The sequence below is a fragment of the Harpia harpyja genome, chromosome 6 (genome assembly GCF_026419915.1).
Source record: "Harpia harpyja isolate bHarHar1 chromosome 6, bHarHar1 primary haplotype, whole genome shotgun sequence".
Lineage (NCBI taxonomy): Eukaryota > Metazoa > Chordata > Aves > Accipitriformes > Accipitridae > Harpia > Harpia harpyja.
Window position 1 is genome coordinate 341,158 of NC_068945.1, and position 24,083 is coordinate 365,240.

General features: G+C 39.5%; 2 protein-coding genes across 3 annotated transcripts in view; both read left to right on the plus strand.

Moving 5' to 3' along the window:
- Positions 1–4,661, plus strand: part of STK38L (serine/threonine kinase 38 like) — a 38,195-nt gene extending 33,534 nt beyond the window's left edge. Inside the window, exon 14 of the mRNA XM_052789910.1 lies at positions 488–4,661. Within this exon, the coding sequence (XP_052645870.1) occupies positions 488–615 (128 nt within the window). The 3' untranslated portion in view covers positions 616–4,661. The remainder of the gene's footprint in view (positions 1–487) is intronic.
- A 9,001-nt stretch (positions 4,662–13,662) lies between these two features.
- BMAL2 (basic helix-loop-helix ARNT like 2) overlaps positions 13,663–24,083 on the plus strand; it is a 39,869-nt gene continuing 29,448 nt past the window's right edge. The window contains exons 1-3 of one of the 2 annotated variants that reach the window (XM_052789171.1): positions 13,663–13,850; positions 22,340–22,487; positions 23,798–23,833. In XM_052789171.1, the coding sequence (XP_052645131.1) occupies positions 13,790–13,850; positions 22,340–22,487; positions 23,798–23,833 (245 nt within the window). In that variant the 5' untranslated portion in view covers positions 13,663–13,789. The remainder of the gene's footprint in view (positions 13,851–22,339; positions 22,488–23,797; positions 23,834–24,083) is intronic. The other variant, XM_052789172.1, reaches the window with a different exon arrangement.

The following is a 24,083-nucleotide window of genomic DNA, read 5'->3' on the forward strand; positions in this document are numbered from 1 at the left end:
AGCTATGAGCAGGGAGGAAGTCCTAGGAGAGTAATATGTGCAGTTCTCGTGGGAGAACTTGGATGTATCTTTTTCTTCTGTTTGTTGTGAGGATAACACGATATGTATATGTGTGTTTGTTGTGCGTGGAGCATCCTAAATGTTATGTTTTTCATAATCGTATATCCTGTGGGTGTGTTAGAGGTTCCTGTCCAGGTATGGGAGTCTGTTATGGTGTGTACACATACCAAAAAAACCCAAATCCCAAACAAATAAAAAAAAGAACTTTTTCTGCTTCAGAGACATATGCTGAAATTATAATTCTTCTCAGACCATTGACAAAAGGCAACTGACCTGATTAGAAACAGGATTTCTTCAAGGAATTTCTGCTGACTAGGCAAATAAGAGTTCAGGGCTGTTTATGTCAGTGCTCTGTGAACAGTCCTCTCAGAAGCAGTGCTGTTTTTAATTGTTTTGTTTTGTCTTTACTTTTGTTTCTGAATTCTAGTGCCAAACACAACGGAACCTGACTACAAATCCAAAGACTGGGTTTTCCTCAATTATACCTACAAGAGGTTTGAAGGGCTCACGCAGCGTGGCTCGATCCCTTCCTACATGAAAGCCGGAAAGTTGTGAAACAAAACACAAACCCGCAAAAGATATAAAAATAGAAACCTCAGGTAGCTGCATCACCAGACCCGCTTGGCGTTAGTTATCAATACAGTGACTCTGGTGCGCATCGATTTCACAAGGAAATTCTACAGGATTAGGATTTCTAAGACTACTACAGGAATTAGTTGGCAGTGCCAGCTGGCTTTTTTTTTTTTTTTTTAATATTTGAATATTTTTGTTAACTTTATTATACAAAGGTACTGGAATAAAAGGAACATACATCCCTTTAACTGCACTGCCTATGTGTGTATAACGGTTAATCATGCCTCTCTGTACTGTGGCTTTGTACTGTAAACCATCTAATCCACCCAGGAGTAAAACATATCATTTTATGCAGCATTGTTGTTATACTGCTTACCTGGTGGGTTTTAGATACGCAGTATAAAAACCATTGTCCGCATTTGCAAAATTCTCTGAGCAGTTGCTCAAGGGTGTTCCAGTTGTGGTGTGCAGATCCCCCATGAGTGTGGCAACATTGAATTATTTTAAATAGCAGTGTTCTGTGGGCCTACTTGTACCCTGCCTACCCTCACTTCCTCACTGAAGGGCTTTATCGGCCAATCATCCCTTCTTCTTTTTCTTCCTTTTTCCACTGTGATCCGTTTAGTGGTATTTCTGCTTTAAATGATAATTGATGGGTATTACTGTTTAAGATGATGATGCCTGTTGGCAACTTCAGAAGAAAAAAGGAATCCGATTAAAAAATATAAAGATTTTTAACAGAAGGGAAACTTTCTGATACCAAGTTCTGAAGAGATGGCAGAATTTCCAGGACTGCATTCCTGCCTCTGCTGTAAAGATCATCTTTTTGCTACTCGTAATTCAAATAGCCTTTTCTGTTTCTGCAAAATGTATTCTAGAAAAGTGATCAAACTGCTGCTTTTTCTTTTTTGTCTCTCTAAGAAGTTCCAGGCAGAAGCGATCCTGATCTAGCCTTTTCTTTCCATAATACCCTGTAGCAGCCTCTGCCAAGCTAAAGCAAATGGAGCACCCCACTACATTCAGACTCTCCTGTGGGTTCCATCGTCTTCTAGTATCTCCATCTAATGTGGACCATGGGATTAAAAAGGATAGGCTGAGTCTGCAGCCCAGTTTCCAGGAACCACAAACAGCCATGACTGAATTGGGCAGAGCACCTGAATGTTATTTCCCCCAGTGCAGGATGGTGACAAACTGACAGCAGAGATAGGTCTCCTTCTCCTAGGTTGAGGAAACTGAAGCAGAAATCTCTCCATATGCAGGGTATGGTTTTGCTTCTCAGCCCAGCAGCAGTTCAGGATTGAATTGCACTCCTCAAACAGTTTGCAATTATCTGGTCTCTGGCAAATTTATCTATCTCTGCCTGTACTAGCATATTATCTGCAGTACTTTGAATCTATTGCAATACAGTAGAGATCTTTGACGTCATTTTCTGGTTACAAAAGAGATTTACAGCAATGAACAATTCCCCAGTAATTGAACAAGCAGAGTCACTGTTGCTGTCTTCCTCCTCTGAATGCAAGTGAAAGGCACTCTCAAACCTCTGCAACACCCACCAGAGTGAAGCACAGGATGTTTTGGCATACAGTAGGAAAGACTCCATTAGACTGGTTTTTGCAGCAAAATGGAAGTGACTATTTATAAAGCCATTACAGAAATATTTATTGCTGTTAGGCACCATGGTATCAGCTGTTCTGAATTATTTGTATGCTTTAAAAACACACTAGGGTGTTCATCTGCTGCATAAAAGACCATTTACCAGCAAGGTTTCTGGGCATTAGTGGCTTACTGATGTGCATGTAGTCTTTCCCAATCCAACAGCTACTAGGTTCCTCAGGGGCTTCAGTGATGTCTTTCCTCTAATATTTTGTTTCCCTTCAGGCATCCAATATGTGTTATTTATACTGCATTTCTACAAAAGATTTTAGTCTTCAGCTTATCAGAGGAGTAGCCAGTGCCTCAGGGCCCATCCAATTTGTACAGTGTTATATCAGAACGTGGCGAAGCTAAACTTTTGCCTAAATGCTAGACTTACGTGGGAACAGCTCATTGATCTCTCAGTTTTTCTTCCCAGACCTTATGCTAATTAACACCCCTTTACTGCCGTTGGGGCCAGATCCCTCAGAAATTTGCCAGTGTTGTTCTTAGCCTTGTCAGTGTAGTGAAGCTCAACCTGTATCCATCCAAAGACTGTCCAAAAACAGTAACTCACTTAAATCCACCTTTACATTTTCAGACTTTATTCTGCCAGTGTCCTAGCAGCTTCTGAGGCTTCTCAGGAAAGGAAAATCCTTTTCTGAGGCCTTCAATCCATTCTACCAAGTCTGAGGAGCTTGGGCAGAAAATAGGAGATGTGAATTTGGTCTCAAAGGACACGGCTATTCAAAAGAGAGTTTTTATTAGTTTTAATTTCCAATCTCATTCATGCAGCTCTGTGTGCACCAGAAGTGGAATTCCTGTGAACAACACATTTCAAAAGACCACAGTAACCCTATTTGCATAATATAAAAAGAAGTCTTTGCTTGAACTTGCTAAGACAAGATAAGTTTCGTGGAAACTGCAAATGCTCAGTAATACTGGTGATTTTTTTTTTTTTTTCCTGTGGGATTTTGGGGGAGGGGAGATAAATACACACTTAATTTAAAGCTATCTATTAAACAACTATGTCTGTACATACTCACTGGTTTACAAACCTGGGAAAAAGCTCAACCCTTATATTTGTAACACTAAAGATAATACTCATTTAAAATTGCAAATGATTAATCATATCAGTGCTCAGATAGGAGTTATATCCATAGGGAAAGAGCCTGCAGCCTATTTAGCATAAACTCCTGTATTGTGGTAGTTGATTTTTTTTTTTTTTAAACATAGCATTATTTTAAACTAAGTCAAGTTAAACAAAATATTAACTACTGTTTTTAAGATGATAGAATTTTTTTAAAAGGTGAAACTGTGACACTGTAATGGATTTAAAAGAAGGTTAATTTACACTGGCTTTCAAAAAATGGAAGTGCAACATATCTTTTGTTTTGTTGTTTTTGTGTTATTCCTTTGGATGGTTGTGTTTTTTCCTTTGGTGATGTTTGTCACTGTGCCATTTATTTTTCTTATTCTTGGAGTACCAAAGATCCTGAAATGGCTTGATGATTGCAACCATGTGAAAACTTATTTTCTGGAAATATGTTTTGTTAACTTTTGTTAAAATGTGGAATTGCGTATACAAATTGTTATCAGAGGTTTGCTGGGAAGTTAACCTATTCCAGCAGGGAAAACTTGAGTGCATCGATGGAAGTGGTGAGCCTGAATCCAATGTTCTGGATCTGAATACCCTGAAACTGGGGAGGAAGCTTGGATTGGGAAACGCAGCTGAGCTTTTGTACTTTGTTCCATCTCCAGTCAGCGTGAGTGAGTGGCCTTAGGTACAGGACGTCAGCAGAGGTTATTTCTTGTGCAAAAAGAGTTAAAAAAAATTGCCAGCATTCAGAAATCAAATATTGTTGATACTGCATTTGCACTGTTAAATTTGCCTTGCTGGAGAGTTACATAAGTCTTATTTTTATAGGTCAGTTGTTAAACACCTGAGCCGTTGGATACAGTATGGAATAACAGCATCTGATGTGGGTGAATTCACCTAAGTGCAAAGGGGCTTGCTGAAAGCTCTCCACACTACTAAGATAAATGGGCATAAGCAGTACAAAGGGTGTTGTGCCGGCTCCTAAAGAAGTGACTTTCCCCTTCTGCAACAGCAAGTAGGGAATACTGCAGTTTGGCCCGGTTATACTCTAATGCTTAGGAAGTGCTCTCACTTTTTCAATAATATGAGCAATTACAAGCATTGTAACATACTGTACCTTGTCCTTTTAATGTTGATGTATTACAGCAGCTCGTTCTTGGAGTCAAAATGGCAACTGCTATATTTTTCCTAGACTGTTTCATTAGTTGTGGTTGGGAAGGTTACATAGAAGCATTATAAAAATTTATATGAGGCTTTTTACAGCATTTGAAAATAAAAGTAGCATTCTTTTTGTAAAGTTGCTGGGTTTATTTTTTTCACACCAGTGTACTGGATTTGTTTATCTTCCAGAATGGGAGACATCCAAGGCATTGAGACGCTATTTTGTGTATTCTCATCTTGAATTCCATGGACAGTGAAAACCCCAGTGTCACTACTCTCAATCAGAAAGTAGAGATTGCAAAAATTGCTCAACTGTACCAACTGCAGTCATGTGAAGCTACTTCTAAAATGGTTATTGCTCTTCACAAGAGAGTGATCTTCTTCCCCGTAGACCATAATTTATTCAAGAAAGGCTTCCACAAGGCAGTTGTGTCCTTTGATTCGCTATAGAAACAATTTTGTCCTACTGTTCCCTGTTCCTTGCTGAGTTTAGAGCAGTGGCAGCAGATGCAGTTGTGAAATAGTCATATAAAAAAATTTAGTACAGAGTTGAGCAGCTGAAAGCAAAGAGGAGCTAGCAGCTGGTGACTGACCTTCTCTGGAGCCCTCCAGTGAATAACAGCCCTTCCTCCACTTGAGAATTGCTTCTTTCAGTAAATGATACAATTTTAACAGAATTTTACACATTCTATTTAATGGGATAACACTTTTCTTCCAGTAAGCATATAATATATCTGAGCTACGTATCATAAGGAAATGTCGGCTTAGTTCTTTATCTCCTTGCATTACCAAATTCAGTATTCCTCAAAAATACAGCACTTTAATGGCAAATATAAAGGCTATGCTTTCAGCATGTGCAGAAATGTTTGGATTTTTTTAAATCAACCACTTTTAATATTATATGGTTTAGTGTTTATAAAACATATTGCAAATATCTGTTGTGCATTTTTAATTTCTTTATTCTTGTACATAAGCAAAACAATTATGCTTTGGACAATAAAAGGTTTTTTCTGACAATCTTCCTATGGAAAGAGGAGGGAGGAGTATTCAGAACAGTCTGTTGCTGTTGGGAGTGATGACAGTAGTTGTTCCCAGCTCTGGACTAGAGAAGGATATATTTGCAGTTCAGAAAGTGCTTAACGTACTTCTTTGAGGTAATTTTATTTATCATGCATGTAAATTTTAAATATCACAGACGTTCTAAAATGCCTATCCCATAGCTGAATTTCAATGACGAAAGCAGGTTTTACATGTGGGTGCCAGTAGACTGTAACCTGTCAGCCATGCTGGGTTCAGCAGCGCTAGGCAGGCTCTGCCGCACAGAATGCCATTCTGCCTAAAAGAAGTCGCTGTCCGAAAGATACCAGGTACGTTAAGTATTGGGACAGTTGAAGGGCAAGTTAACGTATATATTATACAATTAACTTATTCTCTGTCAATAGTAATGGCACTGGGATTTGTACACTTCATCACACAGGAAAACTTCTACAGTCAGTGTGAGGGGAAATGAATCTTTACACATGCAGGGAGAGTTCATCTCACCGCCTCCCACTCCTCCCACCACCTCTCTCCAGGTTGGTAGTGTGGAGGTTACTGTTCTCTGGGGAAATGGGGCATGTAGGCTTGAACCTCCTCATGCTGAGCAGGGAAATTAACCCAGGTTTCTCATTTCCCAATCAAGTCAGAGCTCTGCTAGGAACAGTTCGTTTCTGATTTGAACTGACCTTTGATGCCACATCTTGTTTCCGTACCAGCTTGCTTTAATCTGTTTCTAGTGAGCCACCATCTGCTGCTGCTTCTCTCTCCTCTAGGAATACGTGCTCTCTGTACGGGCTGTCCCTGGGCAGTCCACCTTCAATTGGTGGCAGTTTCTTCCCCTCCAGGTGTCTCTGCCCATCCTCCCCCCTCCAAAGACAAAATCTTTGCCCTTGCCTCTACATTTCCAGCCCATGAGACTAAATGATGTTGAGAGGGCAGCTCATCAGCAGAGTTAAGTGCTGTGACCTTGAAGCTGTTGTGTAAAAGCGTAACCACAGCCTCTGCTCCACATTTTGAAAGAGTTGGCAGCTACAGATAGCAAGTGTTACATACACACTGAGCCTATGTAACACCTTGTTTCCTTCCAGGGATGTAGGCAGAATCTGCCCCTCAGTGTGGATGTACAGGCTGGAATATGAAGGTAATGGCGTTCCAAAAGGAAGCAGGTGCCAAGACATTCCCCCCTGGCTAGGTCTGTGCACATGTGGCCATCCGCAAAACTTTGAGAGTCGAAATGGGAGCACTGATTTGAACATACATCTTTCTTGTGTCAGGACTTACTCAAAAACTGCAATAGCTCTGCTAGTCTTGGATACTTAATTTCCTTACAAAGTCTACTTCTGACTTCTATATATCTTTTTAATAATAACAAATGATCAGGTAAGAACTTCAGTGACTTTTTGATCATGACAGAGTGAATCACTGGTAAACTAGGCACGCATCTCAAGATTTTCAGGCTGCCTTGGAGGTCTCACGTAGCTCCCACAGACATCAGCAAAAGATCCCTATCTAAAGCCCAAAGAAACCAGCAAACAAGTACAGTCTCAAAAGCAAGCTGTTTGCTGATGCCATGCTTTTATGTTCTTTACAAATGAGACAAAAAGATTTTACTATCTGTACAGTTCAATTGGTTGAAAAGCAGTATGTGAAAAGGGTGCCTTTTGGCTTCAAATACAATGGTGAGAAATTTGCATGTACTTCTGCTATGAAAGAAGAAAATATTACCTGTTTTTTTAATAAACAAAACTAAACTAATGCCTCAAGGAAACTTTACAAAAGGTACAATTTATATAAATGCCTTTTTCTGAAATAGCACAGTACATAATTGGGCCCCAGTACGGATTTTGCCTATTCTAGGAAGCAAACAGATCGGCATGACTTCTTGATTTATGAAGTTCACAGGCAGTGAACAATGAATGTGATGCATTCAGTCGGCAGGGTTCTGCTGAGTAATGTTAGACATACTTATGGGCCCACTGTGTGCAACAGTCATTGGGTTTCTCTTTTCAGTTAATTCTGCCTTGACTTAGTGGCACAGACTGAAGGTGGTTTACATTTCTGTACCTTTGTATTGTTCCTATACCAGCTGTTTAATATGAGGCTGTTAACACTTGAAAAGACCAGTAATCTGTAGTGCAGTGACAAGTGTGCTTTAATCAAGGAGAGAACTTTCAGACAGTGATGTAACTCATTGTCAGGACCTTTGCAGGTAAGATGGATGAGACGATTGCAGGTTGGAGGTTCACAGATTGGTTGTGTGCAAACCCAAGAAAAGGTGTTTTGACCTTGGAGATACGCTGCGCTCACAGCTGGTTTTGTTCTCTCTTAGCCAGGGCAGAAAAGGCACTCCGTGGGATCTCACTGATCCTAGAGAGATAGGACTCAGCTTGGGGGCTGCCACTTGTGCACCATGGGCACATTTCAATTGCTTTTCGTTTCAACAGGACCCCTAAGCAGCTTTATTTATCCTTCTGTAGAGATTTGTAACAGCAATACTGTTTTTCAGACACGTTAGACATTAGGGTCTTGTTAGGCATTCAGAAAATACCAGTTTCTGCCAGGAATGAAAAGGCTACTTAAAAACCGAAGTTTATTTTGTTTTTAAATCAAAAGTGGCACCACCAAATTGAGAGACTTAGGTTAAGAGATTTGCAAGCAAGTGAATTACTCTGTGGGCACAAACCTCACCAGCCAGGACTCCAAAATAAAGTAGGCACTTTGGAAAATGCTGATTTTTTTTACTTGTTTTAATTTGTTAGAAAACCACGAAGTAAACTGATCATCCTACTGTCTCCAATACTGAGATTAGAGAGGGAGAATAAGTAGGATTTGGAAGTGCTTTTCAAGTTAAACTTGTTTCATCTTGCAAGGAATTTGTTTGTGATTCATAGATCTTTAAGGCCAGACTATATCACTATCACAATCCAGTCTGATGTACTGCCTAACGTAATCCATACAACTTCACTCACTGTGTTGTGCCAGCATAGCGCAGTCTGTTGCTGGCAAAGCCTGAATTCTTTTGTGCTGTTTTTTTGCTTCTTCGAAGCGCTTCTGTACCGATTATTGAGTGGAAATAACTTTAAAGAGCTTATTTTTGTTGTTGGCTGATTACAGTACGATTATGCTATTTATATAATTTCTGAAGCAAAAGACTCTGATTTGGGCAAGACCTTTTGCTTTAAAATTATAGCAGATTTTACTAATGCATAGACACGGAATTTATAGTTAAGTCAACAAATTGCTTGTGGTGCCCTTAAAAGTAATCCAGTGACCTTCAAGAACAAACTACAGACTAAAACAGATTATTTTTTTTTAATTGTATTCACTCTTCTAACTAGTTAGCCTGTTCACATGTACTCTATAAAAATGCCCTTGATTCAGGACAAAGGTTGTTCTTTACATTACTTTGAGCCATGTGATTCTGTGGTCTGAAGGGAAACCATAAGCACTTGTGTTCTGGAGGAGAAGTCTGTGAAAAATCTGTATTTGTGTTTACAGGTATGCTGAGTAACTTCAGTTTACTGCTGTTAAGTTTCAGTAGAAAAAAGTTAGCTAGCTCACCCTAAGCAGTCACCTGTTTTTATGTGAAGTAATAGAAGTTGCTCTTGGCTTCTGAAATAGGTCTCTTAAGCATGGTGTGCATAGAGCTAGCTTGGCCCCAGCAAATACACAATGGAATTTGCATCCTCGTCAGAATGGTATCTCAGAGAAATGCTGACTGGATGCTTTTCACATCCTGTGTAACAGCTAAGACACGCTATGCGTTGGATGTCATTAATTATTTACAGAAAAGAAAAAGGAGTAATAATGCAGACACCTTTCTAACTGCACAGTCTCAGGCTATTATTTAACTGCTCTGAGGTTTGATTGTTACTTTTACCCCTTTAGCAAGTTGTTGTATAAGTTGTTTGGAAAAAAGAGGCTAACCGATGCTTATATAAAGCATTCTGTTCTCTATTTTATAGCTAAAAGCTACTCAAGAGAAAGTGCTCACCTAAAACCAGGGCAAAAATATCAAGTGTGGCCTACTCAAAATCAGTGCCTTACATAAACTGGGATCCTGCTCTGCCAAGACTCAAGGCTAACTATATGCTATAAACACCAGTTACTGTCATTTATGAAATGTATGAAACATTCAGTGAAGAGACCAATCATCACCTTTGAATAAGAAACAAGTATAATAATTGATGTTTAAAATCTGTGTTAATGAATTGGCAGCACATTATGTTTGTAAGGACTCTCTAAGTGCTGGGAGATGTGACATAGACCATGGATGAGAAATACACAGAAGAAAACATGAGAGGCAGAAATACTGCTAAGAGATTGATCGGATTTTCTGACCTAGACATATCATAAAGCGCCCAAAAATTCTGCATTAAATTACAAGTAATTCTACTGTTGCACTAAAAAATATTAAATAAAATGTGAATAAGGTACATTAGCTCCGTTTCTGGTGAGTCAGTTAAAAAAAAACTATTACACTTTGAATGGCCTCATTGAATGTTCCCATATGGAGAGAGTTTGTATTTAATAGCTGTTAAGCTGTTAAGTTTGTTAAAACAGTTTTCTGAACTATTTAAATCTTTAACTCATTGAGCTTTATAACAACGGCCATCTTCAACTTTCTGTTGTTACTGGGTCTCTGAAACCCTTTCAGTCAACGTGGCTGACTCACTCTTCTGAAATCTCCTTAACGTTTGGGTGTCCACTGATGATGCAAACCTGGAGGAGGGAGCTCCTAGCTTCAAAACTGGGGCAAAACAGTATTTTAGCAGGGCTAAACGTGACATTTAAGCTTCCTATGAACAAATTCTTGGAAATTTTTTTCAGTATCAGTTGTAGTAAATGAATAAAGCAGATGTGCATTAATTACAATAATTTTCTTAAAGATGGCAACACTGTCTAGCTCCTGTTTTTTTAACTCTTCCTACTGCTTTTTATTTCATTAAGGGCAGAAGTGGTTTGTAAATGCTTTTGTCCAATACAAATTTTGTAAGACCAACTGAACCCAGCATGGTGGAATCTATATATCACTGCAATAGTAACTGTGGGATTACATATAACTTAAAATGCTGAGATGAAAAGTTGGATTTGCAAGGGAAAAAAAGTACCGTATGAAAAAGTGTGCATTGAGACTATCATAGTAGTGCAATTGCACTTGTTCAGCAACATCCCCAGCTGGAACCCATGATTCCCCAGCCAGGTAAGCATATTCTGTTAAGAGCCATCCACCCACTCAGCCCTTCCACAGGCCTAGTCTATCCCTCGGGCTTAGCTATGGGCAAGATGTTGAGCTTCCCTCTCCCATACAGACGAGGTGCTTCCACGTCGAATCTGAAATGTGTTGGGAGCTTCAAAGTATAAAAGATGGCACAAATGGAGTTCAGGACTGCATTTGAGTAATCATTCTCAAGATTATAGTTTGGAGTTCAGGCAAGTAAATTCTGCCTAAATCTCAGAAACCTATGAATGAAACACATCTTTGTTTTCTGAGGTTTTTTTCCCAGTTCTATTATCGACTAGGCAAGTTACTAATCTTCCACCATGTTACATTAAATTCATAGGTGTTCAAATGGATTTGGCCCACATCATTTTGTGAGGATTTACTTTCTCAAGTTCTTAAAATCACAGAATCATTTAGGTTGGAAAAGACCCTTAAGATCATCGAGTCCAACCGTTGACCTAGCACTGCCAAGTCTACCACTAAACCATGTCCCTAAGTGCCATGTCTATACGTCTTTTAAATACCTCCAGGGATGGTGACTCAACCGCTTCCCTGGGCAGCCTGTTCCAATGCTTGATAACCCTTTCGGTGAAGAAATTTTTCCTAGTATCCAATCTAAACCTCCCCTGGCTCAACCTAAGGCCGTTTCATCTTGTCCTATCACTTGTTACTTGGGAAAAGAAACCGACACCCACCTCGCTACAACCTCCTTTCAGGTAGCTGTAGCGAGTGTCTTGGCAGACATAGATGTTTATACATAATTAAAATAAAGACAATACTGAACTGCTGTCTTAGATGGGATGATGGAAGCAGAGAAGCAAAGATTTGATGAGACTTCTGTTCAAAACTATTAGCTTTCCCAAGATAAAATATTAACTTTCCTACACAGGGAAAACAGACATAGAAACTGCTGTTTTACACATAGGAGGTTTTTGTCCAGGTATATCAAGTTACAGTAAGAATCTTTAGTAGGACTTCAAAATTACCTTAATTTTGAAAGGGGGAGGGTGGGGGGAAAGCCTTCTGGTTTTTTTAATAGAGTCAACAGTAAACAGTCTCTTGTAATTTTACAAATAACCATCATCGCCCGTAGTCTTACCAGCCAGTGGTGAGAAGCTTATAAACGTTACTACAAGTGTCCCTCTGCACTGTTTCTACAGCTCTAGACTCATTGTTCGGTTGCATGTGACTATCCTCTTGAAGAAAACAGCCTTTCAGAAAACTATCTTTCAAGCAATTTATTTCTGCAAGAGCAATTTTATAACCCATAGGTTTGGCTTAACCCTTTGCATGCTTGCAAATTCCTTTGACGTGGACAGATAATTGGCATTTAGGTACATATACTTCCCCTCAGCATAATGTAGCCAATGATGAAAATACTTATGTAAATAGTATTCTTGGCTTTTATTAAAACCACATGGATCTTTTTTGTGTATTTAGTCACTTTCACTTTTAGCAAAGGATGTTTTTCTTCTTAAGAGTAATTTTATCATGCCTCCAGATCCAAAAAACCCATCACTTGTTTGCAGCTCAAAGATATAAATTTTAACAACTTAGATGTTAACCGCTAGAACCGATGACGAAAGAATGTAACATGCTTTGCAAAATATTACACCTACTTTTGTTAGTTCCAAAGGACCCCCCATGACTAATGACAGACAGACTCTCTGAAAGCCCACCAAACAGTACACCTGCAGAAGCAGCTTCCTTCACACAGGTCACCGACCATCTAGATCCAGCCTTACTGGTGAGCAACACCAGCTGCACCGTACATTTAAGTTCCCTCGTACCCGAGTTCAACAGATGGAAGCAGGCACACGTGCAGCCCTTGAAGACGGCACAGGTAAGGATGCATGAGTCTAGGCAATAGTCTATTTTGCCACACCTGCAACTGGAACTGAGCAAGCACAGGCTACATCAACATTAACAAGCAGGGCAGGACAGTAAGAGAGGTTCTGTCAAGTGGAACGGGCGTTGCTGAGGTCCCGATGCCCACACCGTGCGTTTTGTAGAGGTTTCATTTCAGACTAGCTCTGGTGGGGTCCGCTGGAGAGAATGCCTGTTAACAGCCGGAGCACATGAAACTCTTCCAAGCGTATCCTGAGGTCTTTGTGCGAAAGGAATACACTTCACACGCACCAAGACTACTCCAGGATGAGAACCAAAGCATGATCAGGGGTAGATTCACTTCAAAAGTGCACTCCTGGTACTAGCAAAAAACATAGCTGCTGCTTCAGCATCTGGTGTAACTGAGGTCTACTAACACGGTTTAATATACTGGTAGAAGTTAACCTGATTTTTAGGCTACCTTCTACTGATATGTGCGACTGTTCTCTGCCCTGCTCTGACCACACCCTGGACCAGACGACCCAGAGAGGCCTCTCCCAACGCAAATTACTCCCAAGATCCCAATTCTTCCTCAGACAAGGCGTCCTCTGTTCAGCACCCTGAAAACGTACGAGGTACGCAGGCCAAGGCAAAGCGACGTGGGGATCTTCCCCTACACCGCGAAGGTCAGAAGCGGCCCGCGCCGGCCCTGGCTCTCCCACATGCCAGAGGCGAGCAGGGGCGCTCCCGCCATCTACTCCACGCGGCTGGCGCGGCGCGGCGCGGCCTGCCCGGCTGCCACGACTACCCTCGCGGCTCCCGCAGCTCTAGCTGAGGGCCGCGCCGCTGGCCTTCACCCCCTTTTCGCTTCCAGCCCTCTGTTCGGGGACGGGGGGCGGCCGCCAGCCCCAGCGGCGGCAGGGCGGGAAGCCGACGGCACCCGCCGCGGCCCGCGCGGGCGGCCCGAACTCTCGCGAGAAGTGTCCCGCCGGGCGGGGCGGGGCGGGGCGTGGCGGCGGCGCTGCTGAGGCGGCGCCAGCGAGGGGGGGCGGCTGGCGGGGCGGCGGGAGCCCTCCCCCGGGCCGGCGGGACGGGCCGTTTCCCCTCACCTCAGTTCACCTCCTGCATGCCGCCGGTGCCGGGGGCGCTGCGGAGCGGGGCACGGGCCGCCCGCCATGGCCGAGGCAGGAGCGGGAAGCGCCGAGGGGACCGAGGAGGAGCGGCGGGCTGCTGAAGGTGGGGGCGGTGGAGGGGGCCGGGCGGGGGACGGCCGCTGGCGGGGCGGCGGCCGGGTGCCCCCCCCCCCCCCCCCCCCCCCCCCCCCGCCCCGCTGGAGCGGCTGTGGGTGCTGTGTGGCGCTGTGTGTGTGGGGCGGGTGCGGGTGGGGTGGGGTGTGCCCGTCTGTCTGCCCGTCCGTCCGTCCGTCCGCCCGCCTCCGTGATGTGGCACGAGCGAGCCCTGCCTGACCGTTGCGGTGAGGTCGGTGCCGGTGGGGCAGGGGCAGGGGCGAGCGTGTGCGGGCTGGGCGCGGCCTTTCTGGGGGGGCACTTCGGTCTAGTCGTGTTCCCGATACCGCTATGTGGTGAGGGCGGCTTCGGTTGGTTTTTTTTTAATTCACGCTGGTGCCTGCACGCACGCTGGCCCGAAGTATGACCTGGACGCCGCAGACTCCCGTGGAAGTTCAGTAAAGGGACACGGGTGACTGCAGCGGCGTTATCTTGTGCGCTTGCAGAGAAATCCCGAGTGTAACGTTCAGTTTGTACTTCTCTTTATTGCTGTTATAGATGTGTCATCATGCCGATGTGATGCGGACTAAAAATGGTTTTGCTTTTTTAACTTGGTATGTAGCTTGCTGTTTCCGATACACACTTAGTCGTTTTATGCGTTCCTAATACGCTAGTGTGATTTTTTTGTGGGTAAACGTAATTTAGTATTTTAGGTATAGTGATTTTGGCTTGTGTGTGTGTGCGCGCCCACACTTGTATGATGACCAGGGTTTGATGTTTCTGCCTTGTTCTTAATCATAAGTTTCTGGTACTAAAACAAGGCTAGTTGTAAACCACCAGCAGCTGTTTGTGCTCCTCCTGCTTTGAAATGAGTATGTTTCTTCCCCTCTCCGAGAAGAAAGAAGTGTTTTGCACGGGGTTTTGAAAAACAGAAGTGAGCAAATCTCTCCTAAGTCATCACTGCAGTTCCGTTTAGTTAGCACCAATTCTTCTAGGTTTAGTAGTTGTTATTGTTTTCTAAACGTCTGTTGGGTTATGTGTGTTTTAATGTATGTGGGGATCCTGGTCTCTGCTGCTTGATTGTTTAAATACTGGTATAATTTTGTAGCAAAGTAATCTAGCGTTTGAAAATAAAGTAGGGGTTTTGGCGGTGTTTTTTGTCGAGTTTTTGCAGTCTGTTAAATTGTGCTTAAAACAAGGATTTATTGTTTCTACATCATGCACATACAGTAAGGAAAGGAAATAATCAAAATACGGAAAACCCCCAAAATGCAGACATTTCCATTTGCAAACAGATTTGGGAAAGCAACAAACCATAGGCTTTCACGTTTCATTGTGAAAGAAACTCCCCTCCCTGGTTTGTTTTCTTACCCACGTTTATACCTATTCTTCTAACAGTTTTTGAAGAAACAGGTTTTTTCTTTTTTTTTTTAAGATAAAAGTATCTTAATTTTTGTGGAGTAGGTCCACACGAAGGTTAGCTGCTTAATAGTTTTGTTTTCACTTGAGTGTACACGTTATCGTTGATATACTTGCATATTATGAAAAACAAACTCTAAAGTGGACAGTTCACATCAACTAAGAAAATCATTGTAAGAAGAAATAATTTGGTGGGTGATTGTGGGAAGTGAATTATTGTGAATAATACTCTGTTGAGAATTCCCTGTTTGGAATGGAAGAACTTCCATGGAAGTTCTGCAGGTGACTTGATGGGAATCAGAATTGTACAATAGTATGAATCAAAAACTTACAAGAAAGCAGCTACCTTCCATTCCTTTGACAGTAGATGATTGGAGAGGGGTTTGTTGTTTGTTTTTTTTTCCCAGTAATGAACTACGATATATGAGACTCTCGATTTCTGTCAGCGGCCTGGTTTGAGCCTGAAGTTGACTGGGAAAGCAGGGTAGCCTTTCAAGGGCTTGTGTAATATCTTTTCATTAGCTAGTTACAGTCATACTTTTTAATACACTAATAGGTTTGGCCAAATATTTGGTGTTTGAAATCTATTAAGTAAATGTGTTATTTAATTGGTTACATTGTGATTCTTGACCACTTCTCTTCTGAGTGGTGAAAATAAGTAAAAATAGATGCAGAAAATAATCGGTTGCCTGTGTTAATGTTTGGTTTAAAGTTCTATAATTCAGGATATTATACTTTTTCCTTTCATCATTTTGTGATATTAAAAACAAATCCAATGTTCTTAAGTTAACCTGGAAGAGTTTATTCTCTGTATAGTAGTGTTCATAAGATGATTTCATTACAGAACTCTCTGTATGTTGCTCCTGCATTATGCATGCTTATAAAATTTGGGGGGAAAAAAACCTGTTTTAGACAGTACTTTTCTACTGTTTTCACAACTTAACTGCAATGAAAATTGTTGCCCCAGCTTTCAATGAGGGATACTGTGGGCTATGATCTGGATACCAGACTTGCTGTAACTATTCTGAAGGTGCTTTTCATGGCCTATTTTAAAGCTCTAAAATAAATAAATAAAAAATTTAATACAACTCTCACGCCTGCTTAGAAAATATGGTTCTTTGTTTTATAGGTGTTCAGATCTGCAGGACCTGTAAACTGATGCATATCACAGCACCTGTAGCTTTCTTCCTCATACAGTACTGTATGTATGTAGGATATAGGTATAGTTTTCTCATTCTCTAATGAAAATCTGCGTCAAGAATTCATTAAAATAATTTTAGAAAAATAACTCCATAGTAAAATAGAGCAATCTACGTAACATAGAGTTATTTGAAATTATTTGACTCAATAGCCATGCTCTGTGTGTGCTGCATGTATAGATAGATACATCTGTAATTGCTTAGGTAATCAGAGACACCTTATATCTTAAAAAAAAAAAAAGCTTATCAATTATGAAAAAACTTAAGAATCCAACTTGACGTCTTGAGTAGTACTTCAGTTTAGAAAATGCAGGTTGCTTGTGTGCCTAGATTTCTGTGTGTGTATATATCTCTGCTTCTTCATATGACTTGTACTCCTAAGGACTTTAGACTGAGACCCTGAAATCAAGTAAGTATTCAGAGGCTGTGTGCACATTAGTGTTTTGCTTCAGAGCAATAGTATTGGTTTGAACTGAATCCCGTCATCCCAACTTACTGCTCATTGGTTTGGTTTGCAGAGCAGTTTTGGTATAAATGAACTGGATTCCTTTCAGAAGAAACTAAACTCAAATTTTAATGTAGCACATTATTATTTAGTGCTACTCCAGGCACATACCAAACATACTCCAACTCCAAACATAAGGGACTGAACCAGTGGTTTGTTCTCAGACAGCTTTAAAACACATGCATTGTAAGGATTTTTGGCCCAATGAACCAGACTAAATGTGATTTAGTGTAAGCTCCCTGAACTACTTAAAAATTAGGAACAGGGGCTTCTGCACCAGCTGCTTCTCTTACTGACCTGTTGCTGTTATGCCATTGTATTTACTACTGTAGACATAGCCTAATAGCTTGTGTGAGTAGATTTCAATTTTAATAACTCATCTAGTTAGACCGAAGAACCCTTATGTGCCACTTTAACTACAGTCACTTCTAACATAATTTTGACTTCTTTAAACTTGTCAAAGCTTGAATTTCTAGCTAAAGGTTTTTGTGCATGCCAGGAACATATATTTGGAAAATACACATTTTAATAGTCTGTGGCATCTGTGGTCTTAGAAATTTCAATTCAAAGCAGCTTCTTTCTTCTCCTTTCCTTCTGCCAGAAAGTGTTTCAAAATAGGAAGCTGGATTGAAAGTGCCTCCTTATTCTTAGAAAGGTTGTGCCAGTGTTACCGCATTGTTAACTTCAGCAGCTGCAGAGCTGTGACATTTTTCTGTCTGGTGTGTACATTTATTCACAGACTATGAAGAGTGCCACCCCTAAGTTTTATAAATGTACTTATTCATTGACATTTTATTTCAAGCATATTTTACTGTAATATCCTGATAGATGGATTTAGATGTTCTTTTTTAAACTGGCTAAATGAGGGCTGACAGCTTTTTTATTAATTTATTAATACCTACATGAATTGTATTCTTCTGCTGATTTTTGGAGTGCTTATGTGTATCTTGTATGATTTCCTTTTGATGATTCTAAAAAGTCAAAATAATCTTTTAGCAGTAAAGTAATATTTTAGGAAAACCTATGAGGAGTAAACCTAGCCAGAAAAGCTGAACTTTCATAGGGGGGTGAGTGGGTCAGGAGGTGGTAGTGCATAATTAAGGCAATAATTTTGAAAGACTGCCTTGAACTTGAACTTGTTGCGTGTGACAAACAGGTGATGTCTGTGGCTGTTGTATTTTAAGAATTGCATGGTAGCCACCTTGGGTGGGATTCATCTCGCTTATCTTTACGTGTCTACAGGGTAGATATCCAAGTCTGAGCTAGTTACTTTGGTCTTTGTATAAATACTGAATAGCAGTAGGCACTCTTGGACTGTATTTAATCTAACCAACTGTAGGAATCTATTTTAAATTGAGATGAATCACCCTAGAAATGTTGTATTTCATCTAGCCAACTGTAGGAATCTATTTTAGGTTGAGATGAATCACCCTAGAAATGTCGTCTTCCCTCCAAGAGGGACTAGAATGGCTAGTTCAGATGTGGACATCCTTATTTGTTCAGATGAATCTCACCTTTTATGGCTGGTGGAGTTTGGCCTTAAGACTTTTCTAATAGATTATGTTTGTTTAGGAACTGAAAACCTTGAAACTGTTAGTGGAGAAAACAGCTCAGGAATGTGGCATGCATTTAGAAAATATTATTGTCAGTAATTGGAAAAGTGTAGAGTCTCCCAAGCCTTGTTTCTTAATGCATTGCGTGTGATTTGTGCAGAACCTTTGCTGAACATAAGAATATGGTTGATTTTGTATGTCTTGTCTTTATATCCTACCCCTAAACAGTAGTTTCATATAGCTCATTTGCAGTTGTTTGCTTCCTTGCCAACCCCCTTGGGGACTGTAAATTTTTTTAATTTTTTTTTTTCTTGTAGAAAAACACGAGAGGTGGTAGTTCAGTAGGGTGTGGTCTTGTATGTTGATGTGATGAGAATTGTATATATTGATAAACATTTTTTAAATACTTTGGTTATGAAATGTACTAAAGTTAGTGTTAAAATAATAGTTTTTTATTTCTGATACACTTAGTGGGAAGGAGCTATATTTCGTATGATGTGTTTGTAATGTTTGGATGGTCTTTGCTTTTTTGCAGAGAGAATGATTACAGTGGGAGTTTTTTCAGTATTACTTTCACCTGCCCTGATGTGCATAATATGCTTTTGAAATACTAATTTTTAATATAGATAAGCATATATGCTTAATACTGAGAGCCAAACATAGATCATAAATAGACATATGTATTTGAGGAACTATTCACTTACCATTAAAATTCAGTTATCAGTATGCCAGGGCATTAGTAGAACTTTGAAATGAACAGTAATAATTTAAAAAAAAAAAAAAAAAAGTGTCATTTCTCAGTTGGCATTTTATTTGACTTGCAAACCAGACTAGTGTAAGTAACAGCATTTGGGGTGGTAAAACAAAATATCTCTAGTTGAATTAAACTGTTTCTAGTAGTTTAAAAATTGACTAATGATTTTGGTTTTCCAGGAAAGTAAACTTGTAATAAAGAATGGTCTTTCTGGATATTATTTTTCATGAAGCGAGAGTGCTATGAAATTGGGAAACGTCTAGTTTTGCTTCATAGCTTCTTAGGAGTGTTCTGGGTTTGATGTTAATGGTATGAAAATGTACACAGAAATTGAAAATATAAGAATTCAGCCAGGTGCACAAATGAAAGGTAAGAATCCAGCTTTTTCCTATTGTAGAAGCACACCCTGGTTATTGGGGTGCATTCTAGCTCATTCTTTTTGTGAACCCAAAGATTTTAAAATCCTTTATCCAGGTCTCCCAAAGTGGTATAGCTGGAGAAGTAAAGAAATCTTTCATCACAGTCTACACAAGGTTAAGACACTCTTCAGGGAAAGAGTAAGCACCTTGGAATCACCTAATATCATAATGATAGCTATTATAAAGCCCTAAGAGATTATTTTAAAGCACTCTTACTGACTTCTCAAAGCTGACTTAGCTTTATGAACTGTTTCTGTCTGCTGCTTGTTCATTGAGTAGTAGGTATTAAAAAGATTTGCTCTTGTCTGTTAAATTCCAAATAATTCTTTTTCTACTACATTTGGTAGTTCTGAAGCTTTAAATTTATTTCTCCTATTTGTTTTCTTTTGAATTGTTTTTGGTTTTTTGGGGTTTGGTTTGGGGTTTTTTTGAGGATCTTAAAGAATATGTATAAAGAATATATGCTGCATGCTGTACATGTCAGGGATTAATACAGATTCTTAACTGTATATTTTTGTCTAAGATCAACCAGCTATCTTACTGGCATTTGGTTAGATGGCAATTAACATGGCATTTAGTTTGTCACAGTGATAGTATTTAGGATTCAATTTATCACCTAAAAATTGTAGTGTAGAAGTTCTTAATAGGTCATTGTTGCTGATAATCTAAACATTTTTTATTTTCTTAGTTAAGAAAAAGAGAAAAGGGTGGTGTTAGGAAATGTAGAGGAGATATGTGCAGTATTCAGAATTTGTTGCTTGAGTGTGAGGAAAAAACAGTAGTTATTTTGATAATATGAACAATAAATTGGAAAAGCTGTAAATGAGGCATTTCATTTTGTTTCTTTAAAGGGAAGTGGTTTAGAAAGCAGGCTGGCCATCTGTGTGCAAAGGAGTATTTAGGTCAGTGGGTCTGTTCTGTCCTGCTTTGTTCCAGGACGAAAGGCTCTGTTGTGCTGAAGGCATTCTTGTCTTTGATACATGTGGGTTTCTGTTAGGAATTACTTTCATGAATATTCATGAAGTATGATTATACTTCAGTAACTTAATCTAGTAATTATAGGCTGCTATGACCTAAGTGAATTAAAACTATTCTTTATAAATAAAGAGTTCCTTTGGAATTCTTGGGGGTTTTTTTGTTTGTTTTATAATTGCACGAATTTATAGTAGAAATATAAAATGAGACCATTATGAAGTAATGATTAATCATAAAAAAAATTTCAAACATCTAGCATTTGTGCCCTTGTAGTATTTATGACGTCATTTTACTTAATATATTTTTAATATCACTAACTGGAATATGTTGTGTATTTGAAGTAACCAAATTTTCTTTCTGTTGCAGATACCCAAAGGCTGTTACTTATTTGTCAAGTATTTACAGATTCTTTGAGTTTCCACCTCTTTTTTTGGAACTTCCTATGTGACTTAATGAGTTAAAGAGCTTTCTAAAATAAAACAGGGGCTGCCTCTGTGTAGTCTGACTTGGTAGTGAGAGGATTAGGCAAGCTGCTCAAGTATTAGCCTATTTTCATTTAACTCTCCAGAGTCATATTCCAACAGAAAATGAGAACATAGAAGGTAATTTTTCTGGTATAAGATGTGGTTACACCTAAGAGGAAAAAAACATAAACTGTGTATCATTACTTTTACGCATTTTTACATATCATTTACAGACAGCACAGATGCTAAAAAAAGAAAAAGAAAGCTCACAATAAAGTATACAGTTTTCCTTTCTGCTGGATTTTGAAAGTACTCATCTTGGGTTTTGCCTCCTGCTAGAAGTAGGAGATGCTCACTTCCTTAAATGACCTCCCTCAATCCCTCATCTGTCCCTTCACAGAGTTGATTCTTTATTGTTTCTAGATGTATCACATAGGATACTTTCCTCACTAGCACATGAAGTGTAAAGGAGTGCCTACGTTTGCTGAAACAGAGTTAATTCTGATTCTTGACCTAAACATCAACTGGGTGATTCTTTGTGATAGCTTTGCATTGAGATAGGAAAAAAGTGTAATAGTGCTTAGATTCCTTGAGACTGTTTTCCTTTCCCAGTAGGTCGCTACGATTATTTTGGCTTGTGACTCCTCTTCTGTCCCTCCCAGAAACAAAGCAGTTTTCCTTGAGAGGAGAATTGTCAAGAGAACTTTGAGGTAGAACTTGACAAGCTTTCAAGACTCTTCCGACTTACATGACTGATGTTGTATAATTGTAGATTTTATGTCAGAAACATAGTTATGGCAGACTTTCATTTTTTGGATGTTCAGCTTGTTTAAAAAACATAGTTCACTATATATTTTAAGTTTAATTTAGTGCTAGTCACAGTATTTTGATCTGCTAACTAATGCCGCATCTTATGATTTTGCAGCAGGGTGTTTGAGGTGCTGGGGGATTTAAGTGTAGTCTGCTAAGAGGAGAAGACATGTATTTTATATTGCATTGGTGTGTTGACTGGGTTGATGAGATCGTTACAGGACTGTGGGAAGACAGTGTACTCTTCTCTGTACTTAGGTCGTAGCACTGCAACCTTTATGTTTTTTGTATCAGAGGCGTAGAAGCCACCCACGGACAATTTTTTTTCCAAATGAAAATCAGAATGGATACACGATGATACAGCTCTTACTTAACAGTGAGGGGGTTTTTCTCATTTACAGATAATTTCTCAATAGATGAAAACCCGTCCATTGCTTCTGGAGTCCCTAGCCTCATGAATCCAATAACTAAGCCTGCTACCACTACTTCTTTCAACGTTTCTGTGGCTGAGATTCCAAGGAAGCGCAAAGGAAGTGATTCTGATAACCAGTAAGTAAATGGATTCTGTATGTGTCTCAACATAAATTTGAGACAGTAATCTGTTATTTATGGAATGTGGTAACTGTCTAATCCTCTTTCCTTTATTTATTACCATTATTTATTACATTTTCTTCCAAATGCATTCTTTGACAGTCTTGAGTTATTAAAAATAGAAAAAATAATCCTTAAATCTAAGGGATATATGTAAGATTCTATAATGCAATTTCCTGGCCTGAAGTGTGTGGGTAGTGTGTCTCTAATGCTGAAATTTCAATCCTAACTCTTTTTTTTTCTTTTTTTTTCCTTCCTTCTTTGCCTGCTAGTAAAGGCGAGTTCTTTTTGCAGCAAATTAAGTTGCTTGAAGTCTCACAAGTGCACATTAGAATATCACCTTAAAGTGTGAAACAAGACTACTAGTTAAGCTCTTTGATCTAGAATTGGAGAATCAGAACTGCTTCTTCAGTGACCAGGCAGCCATTTACTTAAATGTCCAGACAGACCAGTGACCTAAAAATGAGGACTGTCCTACAGTAGTACTCAGTCTTTTTAAGTGGGTCACACTTGACTACCAAGATGATACTGTTGACTGTTTTCTCCTGTTTTATAACTGCCAAACAGGTGCCAGTTAAATAAGCATTTACATAGATCACTTTAAAAAAAAAAAAAAAACTTTTTCTATTCAAAGCTGTATTAATTATCCAGAAGTAAGGGACACAGGTCAGCCTGCAGATCTAGTGCATTACAAGTATCTCCAAACTGGTGTGGAAAATCCACGTTTAAAAAAGGGGGAGAGGTAGGAAATTTACATGTATTTGTGATTATTAAAGCAATTCTCTTTAATCACTGCTTCTTCCATATATAGTCCGTTGATCTACAGAATGTAGCCATACTGTAGGTGTTGATATAATTGTCAACTTGGAGATTCAAGTGTATCTTGTAGATCACTGAAAACTCCAGAAATACATTCATTTCTGGGAAAAAAAAGTCTCCATTCTTTTTCAGTAGCACTTGTTGATTTTTACCTGTTCAGTAAATGTGCTGGTTCATCAGTAGTGTTTCCCTGAAGTTTGGATCTCTCTCTGATTTCATGAAACTTCTTTCATAAAAAAAATTCATGTCCAAGTGGAAATACTAATTGAAAAAGTATTGTTTTATAAGAACTAATAATTTGTTTGTAAAAACTAATGTTCTTGCTGAAAATAACTAATCAAGTGGGGTTTCCACTAAAATTTTTCTGTGACATTTTTTCATTGGGTGTATCAAGTAATCTTTTTGTGCTTCAAACTACATTTTGCTTACTTTATTACCTGTTTCTGCAGGGACACAGTTGAAGTTGATGGTGATCCTCAGAAAAGGTACTTTTTACAAATGAATCCATTTCTGTTTTCAGTGATATAAACATGTCACGTTTTCCTATTTGGCTAAATGAGCTGTGTGGTTTGCCTTAAGGAAAGCTTTGTCTATGGGCAGGTCTTTGTACAGCACAAGGTGATAAACATACAGGTAATTAACAGGATGGATAGGTCCATCCAATGTTAAGGTTTTCTGATATTTCTTTCTAAGAAGACGCTCTGACTTGCTTATAACTTTGCCAGACTTGTTAGT